Source organism: Sander vitreus, chromosome 10 (assembly GCF_031162955.1).
Source record: "Sander vitreus isolate 19-12246 chromosome 10, sanVit1, whole genome shotgun sequence".
NCBI lineage: Eukaryota > Metazoa > Chordata > Actinopteri > Perciformes > Percidae > Sander > Sander vitreus.
Window position 1 is genome coordinate 14,905,392 of NC_135864.1, and position 13,574 is coordinate 14,918,965.

Below are 13,574 nucleotides of genomic sequence, written 5' to 3' on the forward strand. Positions count from 1 at the left end.
ACCTTATTGTGACATTTTGGAAGTGTTTGTGATTTACTGTCATCCTTCTCATAATGTCAAATAAACTAAATAATTAAATAAATAAAGTATTACTATTAAGGTATCCTATGCTATGGGACGAAACCATAGACTGTATAAAATAGGATGAAACTACACTATGAAATGGACTGCATAAAAGAATGAGGTGTGTGGCGCTCCCTGGTGGTGACGTGTTGCACATGCAGGGATTTTCCGCCCTGCTAAAGTAGACGTGGCAGTGACGTCAAGGCCGGAAACGACCGGAACTTTAACTCCTGGGTTGATTAGTTTTTACCAGAAACATCGAGGGCTCTCGGAATATGTTGTAATATCGATTGAAGTAAGTTAATACTGATCGTTTTGTGTCTTTTAAATAAGCTTAAACCTCACATCATTAGTTTAGGTCGAATTATACCAAGGTAAAGCAGGAGAGACCGTATTGAAAGCCCGGTTAGCTTTCTGAAGCTAACGTTAGCCGGTCAGGCCGTGATCAGCTGTGTGTCGTGATGGGCGGCCTTTACTCACAGAGAGCTGGTCCAGATAATCATTGTTACCTAATGATATGCATATTTAGCTCGTCTATGGCTTTATGTGTGAGTTGTGGCAGTTATTTGTTATTTATTGTCTGGTTATTGTGGTTTAGTCGGTCTCTTAGTCGTGCTGTTAGCTAACTTACTAACGTTACCTAACCTCAAATTGTTTGTTTGTTTATCTGTTAAATGTCAGCTTACATGTTGTTTTGACACGTCTTCTTTTTCGGTTATCGCAGACGTGTGTACATATGTCCATGAAGGATACCCAGCCTTGTATTTGAGTTTCCGCACACCGAGAGATCTTCCTGTTAATCCATCACACAGAGCAGAGGTAAAGACCCGGCAGTCCCAGGTGGTTTCTGGTCTACAGCGGGCTGGTGACCCTTTACCGGCGGCAAGATGACGTGCCGTGACCGGACCGTCGAGTTCCAGTCAGCCTGTAAATCTCTCCAGGGCAGGCCGGTATGTTGATACATCACAGAAACAATAATAACGGGATCACTTTATGTAAAACTAGTCACTTACATAAACCCCAAATGTAACATGTACATTACAAGTGAACTGATGTGTTTTCACTGTAGTTTTTGGTAGCACAGTTGAATTTTGTTTTCGTTACTTTTGGTTTTGGTTCCTTACTTCTCTCTGTGTCTACTGTCTATGGTTCCACACAGGGTTGCAATAGTCTGATCAAATGTAGTTGTCAATGCAAAAAAAACCATCAAATAATCCATGGCATCCTCTTATTTGCAAATTTTTGGTGACATTAAGATTTTATTGATCCCACAACGGTAAATTACATATACATTCTTTTTTACTCTGTTAGCACAAATTGGTGTTCTTGTTGTCTTCATTCAGCAACATGTTTTTTTTCTTTTTCTTTTTTTAAAGATTATTTTTTGGGCATTTTTAGGCCTTTATTGACAGGACAGCTGAAGAAATGAAAGGGGAGAGAGAGGGCGAATGACATGCAGCAAAGGGCCGCAGGTCGGAGTCGAACCCTGGCCTGCTGTGTCGAGGAGTAAACCTCTATATATGGGCGCCCGCTCTACCAACTGAGCTATCCGGGTGTCCAACATGTCTTTTTTTTTTTAATCTAAAAAATAAGGGTAATCTGCTATATGTAGTCTGCCAATGTATTGGCTGATTAGTTATCACAGAAATATTGATTTCAGTGTATGTGTCTGCTTATGTAAAACCAATTGCAGGACAGAAATGCCAAAGATACGTTTGAGGTAATTTAAAAATGCTTTTTCAGTTACATAGTATGTTTACCGGAGAACACTGACACGTTTATTTTAGGGAGCATTTAACTGTAAAATGTCCTGCTCAGTACATATTGTGATCATAGTTATTTAAAAGACAAATTTAAGGGGTAGCATATAAAAGCTTGTTTATGTTATCTCACACTCTCCACTTTCTACCTCTCCTGGCAGAATGGAGTCCAGCCCACTAAACCAATTATTAGCGCTCTCAGGCAGCGCAGTGACTTCACAGTTATGGCCAAGTAAGTTGCTCATTCTGTGTTTGAACAGCTCATGAATATATTTGCTGAATGTACTTGTTCTTTTATTTATATATATATATATATATATATATATATATATATATATATATATATATATAATTGTGTGTGTTTTTTGTGTGTTGCATTTTTGTATTCACACATTATTCTCCTCCTCATACTTATTGCACGTGAAATACAATCTTATGAATAATTTCGGCAAGAAATTTTGACAGTGTGGCTACTACTTGGTGCACATCCCAATAACACCAGCCAACAGTAAATCTGCTGTTGGACATATCCTGAAAAGAGAGGACAACACAGCCTACAGTAAAGAGTCTCTATGATAGGAGGAGGAGTTTGTGTTTGATTATTCAGAATTTTCGAGAAACTCCATTCAAACTTTAAAATGTTCCACATCTTTCATACATTCATGGTAGTATCCAACTTTCAAATCACATTCATATTTTTTAAAATATTGAACACTGTTTGAGGCTTTGAAAAAATGCTCTTCTGACAGTGTGTTTCGGATGGAATGTTCAGACTCAGAGTGCAGGATCCAACTGACTGAGTGAGGAGCAGCCAATGCAAATTTATTTTTACTTTGCTATACCATCCACAATTTTGACTCCACATACATTAATTTTACATCAAAATGTAGGGAATGTTGTTCCCTTTCTAACAATGTACTCAGGGAAGCAAACAGACTTTAACATGAGGCACAGTGAGCTTCCAAGCGAAGCAGTGTCCACCAACTGCCACACTGCCTCCTGTATTAAATCATACAAGAAATACCAGGAGGAGAACAGATAGCTAGATAGCTACGTCCTCACATTTCTTACAAAACACACACCATTCTTGCACAGGCTGTTCAGCAGGGTGTCATATCTCTTACAGGATATGAGTTAGGGCTTTCGATCTAGAAGCAGGACTATCATAGGTGCGCCGGGGGGGGGGGGATGTAAACATCAAAATATTATCATCACCAGAGAACTCATTGATGTGGTGTCAAATATATGCGACACAGAGCAAGGGTTAGGGTTAGGGTTAGGGGTTAGGGTTACCTGTCTGTGACCGGCACAAATTTTCCTACATTTTGACCTACAATGATGTATGAAGGGTGAACATTGTGGGGGAGAGAGCAATTTGTTTAGAATGATGTCAGAGGATCGTACAGCAGCTCCCCACTCTGTCCTTCACTCTAGCTCTAAAATTTGATTAGACAGTATCTGAGACAGGTAAAAAATGTATATTTAATGATTATTATACCGATAATGCCGATTGCTGCTATTGCAGCACATCGGCACACTGAATAAGATATGAATAATAATGAATAAGATTGATATGAGCATGCATGTTTGGCCTTGCATAGCACAATGACTGTAAGGAGGGAGACACTGAGCACAGAGATACATTGATATAATCTTACTTCCAGTAACAATGCAAATGAGAAATTAAATGAAGCATATTTCCCCACTTGGTGGAGTACTCTTATTAGTATGTGCATGACAAAGAAAGCTACATTTTTTTATTTTATTTTTTTTTGCCTCGTAGGAGAATTGGAAAAGACTTGAGCAATACATTTGCCAAACTGGAAAAGCTCACCATTTGTAAGTGTTCCTTTTTAATGTTATTTTAGCATTATTTAAATTGCTATACAAAATATTTTGTTTGTGTGCCATATCGTTCAAAGTGCTGATTCTACATGCTGTCGTTTTGATGTTTTAGTGGCAAAAAGAAAATCTCTATTTGACGACAAGGCAGTGGAGATCGAGGAACTAACGTACATCATTAAACAAGTGCGTTGAATTGTTAACATTCAATGAAATGTGGTTTTGCAAACATGTAAATTATTTATGAAAAGAGCAGCTATATATAATTCTGTAATATCTTGTAAAACTACACACCCTGGTTTCTTCTTCTGTGTTTATGTTTTTAGGACATCAACAGTCTAAACAAACAGATAGCACAGCTACAGGACTTGGTGAGGTCCCGTGGAGCTCCGGGTGGCCGACACATCCAAACCCACTCTAACACTATAGTGGTGTCATTACAGGTACAGTCACTAAAGTCCAATTAAGACTATATTGTGCATTGAGTCCAAGTGAATGGGACTATTTAAATCCTGGTAAATGTTCCTTTTATGGCTAATGTTTTTGTTTATTTAAAATATTCTTTATTAACATTTTTATATTGTTTTCTTGAACATTTTAATCATGTTGTGCTTTTGTTCATGCACAGCAAAATGGAGGAAAGCATATCATTTTAATATTATGAATAATTTTATTTTCATCAAAATAGTATTGTATTTGATCTTATATATACTGGCATCAGAAAATGTTTGTAGAATGCTTGTTCACACATTGGTGCTCTGTATTAAATGTACACAACAGACTTTAGATCCACTTTGTTTAACTTTGCCGTGTCTTGTTGTCCACAGTCCAAACTGGCTTCAATGTCCAATGACTTCAAATCAGTCCTAGAAGTCAGAACAGAGGTTAGAAGTGTTTACTTTTATCATTCAAAGGCAGAAATACTCAAAAGTTTTGAATCGGGCTCAGGTTTCTCCTGCATCATTTGTCACCTTTTCCTGCAGAACCTGAAGCAGCAGCGCAGCAGGAGAGAGCAGTTCTCCCAGCCCCCTGTCTCGTCTTCTCCTCTGATGGCCAACAACTTCAGTAAGTTTATCCACATGTTAGCTTCACACTTGTAGTCCCTCACTATGACTTTTACAACAGTCTCGCATTAAAGTAATGGCCCCAACAGGTAAACACAGCATGCTGCTGTAGCTTCATGAGGGTGTGTTCACTCTATACTGATTATTGTAGGTGGGTAAAGTTTAGTCTCCGCCACATTTTGTGCTGATTAAACTCTTCGTGCAGTTTTGCTTTCAGTACCAACAAGCAACAGTATTGTATTCAAATCACATCACAAAAATAATCTCTTGTAGCATGGACAAACAAGGGTGAAAGGTTAAACTCAAAATATCATTCTGGTTTTCTACAAACTGGTGTAATGATAACATGCAGCACAAAGTCATCTGCGTTCCTCTAAAAATGTTTCCCATCTTTTGAAATCAACCTAAAACAGTTCCTCCTGTTCATCTACATCAACATCATGAAATTTGGGCTGGCAGTTTGAGAAAATTGAATAGAGTGAACACACCTTTATTGTTTATTTGTAATGGCTTTGAGGCAACATTCGACATGTCTGGCTCCTGCTCAGTTTACCAATTTGCTAAACAAAAAGCTAAACGTTTCCCTCAGATGCTTCCTGTGTGGGCATTTACACTGCCAGTATAATGTTTATGAACAGCCTACATATATATATTATATTTTGGTAAAAACTCAGTGTGCTCACTGTTGATATTCTACAATAAAATATAGATAATGATATCTGAATTAAAAATCTTTGTAATATTTTATTTCATTGGATGGAAGTAACCTGTATCTAATTAAAAACGAGTTTGATTATTATGGCTGCAATTGAACGCTGTAGCAGACAACATAGTTGTGTTTATTTATTATTAAAACGTTTTAATAATAGAAAGTTTAACATCTTTGGAACACTCGTGAAGGCAAATTTGCTCATAATAAAGAAAAGATGAGCAAATAACAATTTTATTACAATAAAATTACCAGTTCTGTCTTATATACCTGTTTAGAGTTTCAAATTTGAGGTTATTTACAATGAGCAACTTGGTTGAAACTTAGCCACAAATGCCATAGATGTACAGAAACATTTTGACTGGCAGTGTACTTTTCAAACAGCTGTTGTGATAGGGAACTGCTCGAAGTCCATGTGAATGATTATTACTGTATTTGGTCATCTATAATGCAAAAATTAAAAAATATTTTAGGGAGCCGAAAAAAAGGGGCCCAGGAGCCGCATGCAGCTCGCGAGCCGCGCAATGGTTACCAGGGCAATACAACCTCAAATTTAAAAGGTATTTCCCTGGAACGTCTGACTCTCCCAGCGGGTATAACTAGCTACTGTATGTGCCTGCTGTTCTTTCTGTTTTTCCCCTCTACCATTGAGGATTTCTGTCTGATGTTGTTGAACATGTGTTTGTTTTTTTTCTTGCTGTCTCCCTTCAGAGAGCTCGGTCCTGATGCAGGATGAGTCCAGGAGTATGGGGGATGTAGCCATCGATATGGACTCTCAGACCAATCCCTTGCAACTCCAGCTTATTGATGAGCAGGTAGACTGTCTGTTTATTTGTCAAAGTCTGGCAGATGGAGAGGAATGTGTGCGTCGCATTTGCTAGCACGGGAAAAATTGTTATTGTTCATTTTTAAGCTAGTTGATGCGCAGTGTTATTTTTTTGTCACTATAAGTAGGACATTTATCCACCTTAAAACTACATTCTAATCAAATGCATTTATGTGCTTTAATGTGGCCCTTTTTGAAATCTTGCTGGCTGTGCCGTTACAGGACTCATACATCCAAAGCCGTGCAGACACCATGCAGAACATTGAAAGCACCATCGTGGAACTGGGCTCTATATTCCAGCAGCTGGCACACATGGTCAAGGAGCAAGAGGAGACCATCCAGAGGTAAGATGGAGATAGAAATGGAGACAGGGTTGAGAAAAAGAGATCAATCAGAAACAAAGGAAATCAAATAACTTGAGAAGATTAATACCACTTTCATGTCTGTAAGGTAAATATGAAGCTCAAGCCAGGTTAGTTTGAATTAACATAAAGACTGGAAACGGTGGGAAACTGCTAGGGCTGGGACGGTATGGATTTTTTCTTACCGCGGTATACCGCAACCCCCTTACGAGAGTAGCGTAAGTTAGAGCGAGAATGGCAGGGTGCCTTAAGTGAGTGATGTCAGTGCCCGTGTGGTCGCGCAAGGAGAGCGAGCGGTAACGGGGAGTAGCGTATGAGTGCCGCTGTGAGGAAAAGCGAGAGGAAAAATGGATAGCAAAGTTGATGTAAAGTGAGTTAAAAAGTGAACAATAAAACAACAAGCTAGAGCTTCTCAAGACACGGTGGCTTTATCTATTGTCAATACTGCCGGTAAAGTGAATGGCGTTACCCCCGAAAAACATTGGCTTAAACCGTACAACATGTTGCTGCCCGAGTGCAGCCCGTCTAGCAGTTGAGCAGAGAGGGCGACTCGACAGTCCGCTAACTTGTTGCTCTCTCCGCTAACCAATATAAGCCGCTCTAATTTAGGCTACGAAACACGCATGCAGGCTGAAATTCAACCGTGCCGTTTTATCAGGATAAAGCTATAAACATACGGAAACTCCGTTAGCTGCTAGGCTAAAGTGCAATGGTAAACACTGCAGCTGTAATGTTAATGTGTCTATCCCAGCTGAGAACGGAGAAATGTCTTTGCCTTTCCTACCGTGTGACATTTCTCCGATACAAGACATTACACAGGTAGGCTACTCTCGCATATAGGCCTAATAGTCAACACGAATGGAATGTTATGTGTCGTGGAACATTGCGCTCCCCAACTCACGAAAGGTCGGATTTGCTCCTTCTTTTGATAAGTTTTGTTTAGAAAACCTTGAATCCATGTAAGACACAATGTCATCAGACACAATCCATGTCATTAGAATCAGTGAATCTATAAGAAATCTCCCTACCAACTCTAAAGCTCATTGATTAACAAGTGATATATAGTTGTTTAATACGTTGTCTGTAGATTCATATTTACCGTACAGACATGACAGTGGCATCAATCTTCTCGTCTGACTCTCAGCAAGCAAGCGAACTAGCGATTTCCCCAAAATGTTGAACTATTCTTTTAATAAAAACAAGCAATAGGAACTATGAAACTGGGAGTAAATAAGGAAAAGGCTGCTAGAATTTGGGTGATGACTATTTTTAAATGATTTCATGCAGAATTTAGGTGCTTGTAATCAGTTTGTATTATCTTTCATTTTGTGGACTAAAATATAAAAACATTGAATCACATACACAGGTACATAATTAGTCTCTGAATTAGAAGTCCTGTCTCACTGAACTGCCTGTTGTGCTTCTCTCACAGGATTGACGCTAATGTGGAGGACACCCAGCTGAACGTGGAGGCCGCCCACACAGAGATCCTCAAATACTTTCAGTCCGTCTCCTCCAACCGCTGGCTGATGATCAAGATCTTTCTTGTCCTGGTCATCTTCTTTATCATCTTTGTTGTCTTCTTTGCTTAAAGAAAAGAGGAGCAGCTGAGAGAAGGGGAAGAGCACATTAAATGAGGGGAAGTGAAACTAAAGCTGGACTGAGACGACATGTCCAGACGACATATTTGAAGGGCAGACTTCTCTATCAAAGTGACAGTTTGATAAAGGCTTGGGAGACGCTCGGACTAATAGACTTTTCCATTAATAGAGACTTTCCGGTTATTCCCAAGCTACAGACTCTTAATTAGACAATTCAGTGAAGAATGAAGATGTCGAACTTTGTCCAAATGAAAGAATAAATTATCTTAAATCCCCACTTTGTATAGAAATGAAGCAAAAACTGCTCAGTATTGTACTTTGACCAATTATTCATAAACATTTAATCAAAATGGCTATAATTTAATGGTTTGATTCTGCAAACTCTTTAATTTTGTTTTTCTTGTTCATCCCACATGTCATACATTAATATTATTTCAAGGCCAAACAGAACTGGAGTTTATTGTCAGATCATTTTGCTTCTTAGTTTACTTACCTTTTATTGAAGAGTATGACTGTTTATCAACAATTCATCACTTTCATTTTTTTTTTATTCTGTTATGCTAAGTTTTATTTGCCAAATGGGTACTTATATAGAACTGTGATACAATAAGAAGACACTCACTGTGGTCTAGGATGTCCTGTCCTGAAGGCACAAGAAGTTACAGCTTAATGGACTGTTTGGATTGGTGTCATTCAGAAAAAAGCTGTATGAAATGTTGATGCTAAGTTATGTAACAACACTAAATGAAATGGTTTGGGTTGTTAGCCATTAGGCAGGTTAAATAGTTAAAGTGTAAACCTCGCACAATCAGTGCTGCAGAGAGACTTCAGCATATACTGTAAGTAAAGTATCTGAAGGACCCAGGTTTGACATCAGTGCTTATGAAGGGGTTAGAACGGTTGTGAAGGCTCACTAATGAAGTGACTTAATCAGCCAGATTCCCTGGAAGTGTCTGGGTGAATGTTGCTGTTGTAATCACTTCCCCACTTAAGCTATCTAAACGTATCGGATGTTATTTAAATGACCACCGCTTTTTAAAAAAACTTTTGAGAAAGAATTTTTTTTCCCTGTCTGTTCTTTTTTTAGCCAAATGCCTTGATTTCAATGTATAAAGTGCAAATAGTGATAATGATGTATTGATAAGAAAGTGCATATTAATAAAATGATAATGGGGTGCTGCCATTCATGGCTGAGATTTTCTACGGTTAAGCGGATTACTCAGGAGCAGTGGTATAATTAGCAATGCTGGGAGGCTAAGACTAGCTAACAGAGAGGTGCTAAGCAGGTGCTCTACCTGCTTTACACTAGAAAGACATGTATTTTTGTACAGGCCTCAGACAATAGTGATGAAGGTCCATTTATCTTTTTATTCCTTTTGTAGAAAGGTTTCAAGGCTACTAGACTTAAAAATGTACACATGACAGACATAAATGGGCAAAAATACAAGAGTCACACTTAGTCAACTGTATATTTAAACCAAAAAACAGACATCTTAGTGGGGGAAAAACACGTCTTAATTGCATAGAAGTAATGGGAACATATTTCTTTCCCCAAATACATATATTCACAATAAAAAAGATTATAGATGACTGTAGTTATTTCCTGCTTGCAAGGATTTGCTTAATGATTACATTACATGTCATTTAGCTGACGCTTTTATCCAAAGCAACTTCCAATTAAGTGCTTTAAACCTTGAAGGTACAAACACTATGAGAGCACCCACTAACTGAGCAGGTAATCTGGAGCCAAACTGTGACTGCTGAATATACAGATACGTGGCCTTGGCTATATTTCCCTCCCATCTACTGCAGAAAACAGCTGTCATGTCTGTTGCGTAACATGTTTTTAAAGGGACCATCATGAGACAGAGCTGTTGTTTAGAGAGCCCTTGCATCAGCTGTTTGTTTTTAAGGAGAAGCATGTGTAGGTTAGCAATGCAGACAATTTTACTCAAACAAAACCCCATGCAGCACATTTTAATTGCTCTATATCTATATATCAACAACTATTGGGGGTGGATTGCCATGACATTTTCTACAGACATTAATGGTCCCCAGACGATGAACCTTAATGACTTTGGTTATCCTCTCACATTTCCTGTAGTACCACCAGGAGGTTGACATTTGTGGTTTTGAGTGAGATGATTCTTTAAATATTGAAAGGCTTTACATGAAATTTGGTATAGATATTCATATCCCCAAAGGATGAATTGTAATCCCTTTGGTCATCCTCTGACTATTCTCGCATGGTCATCGGGTAAAAAAAAATAATATGTCCAATAATTTGCTTTATGAGCAAATACATGCAAAACTATAGACATTCCCTTTAACCTCAGCTGTAAGCCTACTTTGTGTTTAGTGCTAATTAGCTAATGTTAGCACATGCTAAACTAAGATGGTGAACATGGTAAACACTATGCCAGCCAAACATCACCATGTTAGCATGCAGACGTTGGCATTTAGCTCAAATTACCACTCTCCCTGTCCCAAGTACAGCCTCACATAGCTGCTAGCATGGCTGCAGTATTGTTTTTATCAGGTTTGTACCTGACAACACATCTAAATGCTAACCACATGCTTCAGAATCCTAAAACCAAAACAGCAATGCTTTTGGGATGAACTAAAGACTTAAAGTTTGAAGGAGGACAAATGATGATTTGTATTCCCAAATCTATAGCCTAATTCCCGTTTTTACTCCCTCCCCATATTTACAGTATTTTCACCTATCTCTCTACTTTCCCTCACTGTCTTACTCCTCATTTTCTCCCCCTACGAGAACATCTCTACAGATCTTCTCCCTCCCACCATCCTGTTTGCATTGTCTCTCCTCTGACTCTCTCACCCCTGGGAACTCTGCTCCATAGGGGTGATTTCTGGCATGCTCCTGCTCCTTCCCTTTGTCGCCCTGGCCTTGATGGCCTCCTCCTCCCCTTCTCCATCCTCCTCCTCGTCGAACCAATCCACCTGCTGCTCCAGATTCCCCCTGGAGCCTCTTATGCTGCTGCCCTTGAAGAACTGACCCGTGCAGAACTTGGTGCGGAAAGTAACAAAAGAGAGGCTCTTGCTGCGCTGCTGCTTATCAAAGATGGCGTCTTGCGTCGGCACATCTTCATTTTCGTTCACCTCGTCCAGGCATTCGCGTAGCATTGAGCGAAACAGCCGGGGAACCTCATGAACCTCAGGCTCCATCTGTGACACCAGCCTCCTGAACCTGCAGGGGGAAGAATAACTGTGATTATTAGGAACAGTCTGATGCAAAATAACACATTTATTAACAGAGTACTTTACAGTTGAGACAAAACAAAACAGAAGCAAGGTCAGGCAAGCAAAAATAAGGGCAGATGTAGCCAGAAGGGTGCAGGTGCAGGTGCCACCGCCACCAAGTGGGCAGTGCAGTCTTTTAAAAGTGTTCCAGAAAACCCCGCTACACCCCTGGTAGGATATGAACCCTGATTACACAGGTGCTGGAAGGTGATGGATTACATAAAACCAGCATAATGTTATTAAATAATTGAAAATGTAAACACTGAACTAATTGATTTGCAGACTTATCCTTTCAGTTTCAGACCTTTGTAATGCAAAAGCAGCGAAAAGTTGTGAGCAGGAGTCTTAAACAGAACAGTGTTTGAGCACAGTTTAGGATCTCTGGTTGGGTTATCATGGGCATTTGTATGCCATGCATGTAGTCTCTTAGACAACTACTTTCCAAGTTATAGTTAAGGGTGTTACAGGCATTAGACCCTGCAGCTTTCCTTCTGCCTGAATTTTGAATGTTGTCTCTGTAGCTCTCCATCTATAATGTCTCTGCATGTCTCCGGCTCTACGTCCCACTCTTTGTTTCAGTCTGCCTCATACTTTTTCAGTTCTATTTCAGTAATAGTTATACCTCTCTTTCTTGTCTTGTATGTACAATATGTCTTTCTCTCTCTGTGTCTCCCTGTCTTTCTCACCTGACGATCAGAGGGCCACACTGTGCAGGAGGGATCTTGGCACAGAGATCCTGCAGTTCCAGCAGGTCGTTGGGTGTCAGCTCGTAGGGCTGTGGCATTGGGGCGGTGGCCAGCCAGCTGTAGTCCGCAGTGGCGGAAGAGCTGCGACGGCGGCGTTGACCCTCTGTTGCCCGCTCCAAACGGATGCGTTCTGTTCGCTTCACCATGGCTCCTAGCTCTAACATCAGAGTATTGGTTACCAACTCCTGAGAGGTGCGCTGGCCGGGCACTTTGGGCTCAAGGGAGAAAACAGCAGACCAAGGAAACATCTGGGAAAGTAGGACAGAATTTGTAGAAAGTCAAAGAAATCTTTTATTTTTTATTATCTGGATGTGGCGTTCACAAGCAAGCAAGTTCATATTTGAGGTTATAGTAATTACAACTGAAAAGAATGAAATGCCCGCACTCTGCTAATATTCCCATACAAAGACAAACGTTGCAGCACAATAAATGTATGGGAGTATTAGCAGAGTACGAGCATTTCATTCTTTTCAGTTGTATCCAGCCCCTTTTTGCCCTGCACCTCACCGATGGGGATGTGCACACTACCACTGCTCTAGGTTATAGTAATTAAGAATTATTTTGGAGAATAAAGACAAGGCAAAAGGTCAGAAGGACTTAGAGCCCATTAAATCTCACTTCAGCAGACACTCTGTAGAAGAATATTTTACATTTTGGATGCAAATTACATTGATGTAGGGACTTAATCAAAGCTACCGTAAATGTTTAGAGAATTTAAGCTTCCATACTCAGCAAGAAACCTCAGAAATACTATATAACCTTTATGCCAGATACATCTTATCAGTAAGATTTGTTCAAGTAAAACATGACTCATATGTGAATGGCAAACAACTCATATTGCTGATCAATACAAACCATGTTTCTTAAGAAAAATGTTATCACTTGTTATTCTCCTGCTCTAAACGCTCTCATAGAAGTTTAAATATTGTCTTACCGTCATTAAACTGAGTTTTCAAAGCTGCAGTGTATTGTTGTCAGAAATCCACCTGTTTTCCGTAAAGTCTCTATTAGCTACCAGATGCACAGCAGGCCTCCATGGGCTTGTGGCATTCAAAAAAGGTTACAACGCCTCGGACTCCAGCTGGTGGCACACAGATACCTGACTGCCTTGCTACCTTTGACGGCCCTTGGCAGACAGGGCTTGTGAGGAGCCTGTGGACTGTGTATGTGAGTTTGGGATTGAGAATAAATGTAATCCTGTATTAATAAAGTGCAAGTGACGAGAGGAGCTTACCTCACATGAGTGTGCACCTGGGTGAGAAGTGTGTGTTTGTGTAGGTGGGTTGTTTATATAATAGCATGGGTTTATTGGCTAATTAAGCTATTTTCATTTCACT

At 39.7% G+C, this 13,574-nt stretch overlaps 2 protein-coding genes across 3 annotated transcripts; one reads left to right on the forward strand and one right to left on the reverse strand.

Moving 5' to 3' along the window:
• Nucleotides 1–921: 921 nt before the first annotated feature.
• On the forward strand, nt 922–9,410 carry stx5a (syntaxin 5A). 2 transcript variants are annotated; one of them, XM_078260454.1, is made up of 11 exons: nt 922–1,013; nt 1,985–2,055; nt 3,607–3,662; nt 3,781–3,851; nt 3,992–4,108; nt 4,493–4,549; nt 4,649–4,730; nt 5,912–5,998; nt 6,150–6,253; nt 6,487–6,608; nt 8,059–9,410. In XM_078260454.1, the coding sequence occupies exons 1-11, from the start codon at nt 951–953 to the stop codon at nt 8,216–8,218; spliced, it is 990 nt and encodes a 329-aa protein (XP_078116580.1). In that variant the 5' UTR covers nt 922–950; the 3' UTR covers nt 8,219–9,410. The 2 variants fall into 2 exon arrangements, with proteins under 2 accessions (XP_078116580.1, XP_078116581.1); XM_078260455.1 differs by lacking the exon at nt 5,912–5,998.
• A 216-nt stretch (nt 9,411–9,626) lies between these two features.
• Nucleotides 9,627–12,485, reverse strand: LOC144524301 (protein RD3). The gene is made up of 2 exons (XM_078260456.1): nt 12,178–12,485; nt 9,627–11,438 (listed from the first exon to the last, which is right to left on the reverse strand). Exons 1-2 carry the CDS (start codon nt 12,483–12,485, stop codon nt 11,066–11,068), a joined length of 681 nt encoding a protein of 226 aa, XP_078116582.1. The 3' UTR covers nt 9,627–11,065.
• Between the last annotated feature and the right edge of the window lie 1,089 nt (nt 12,486–13,574).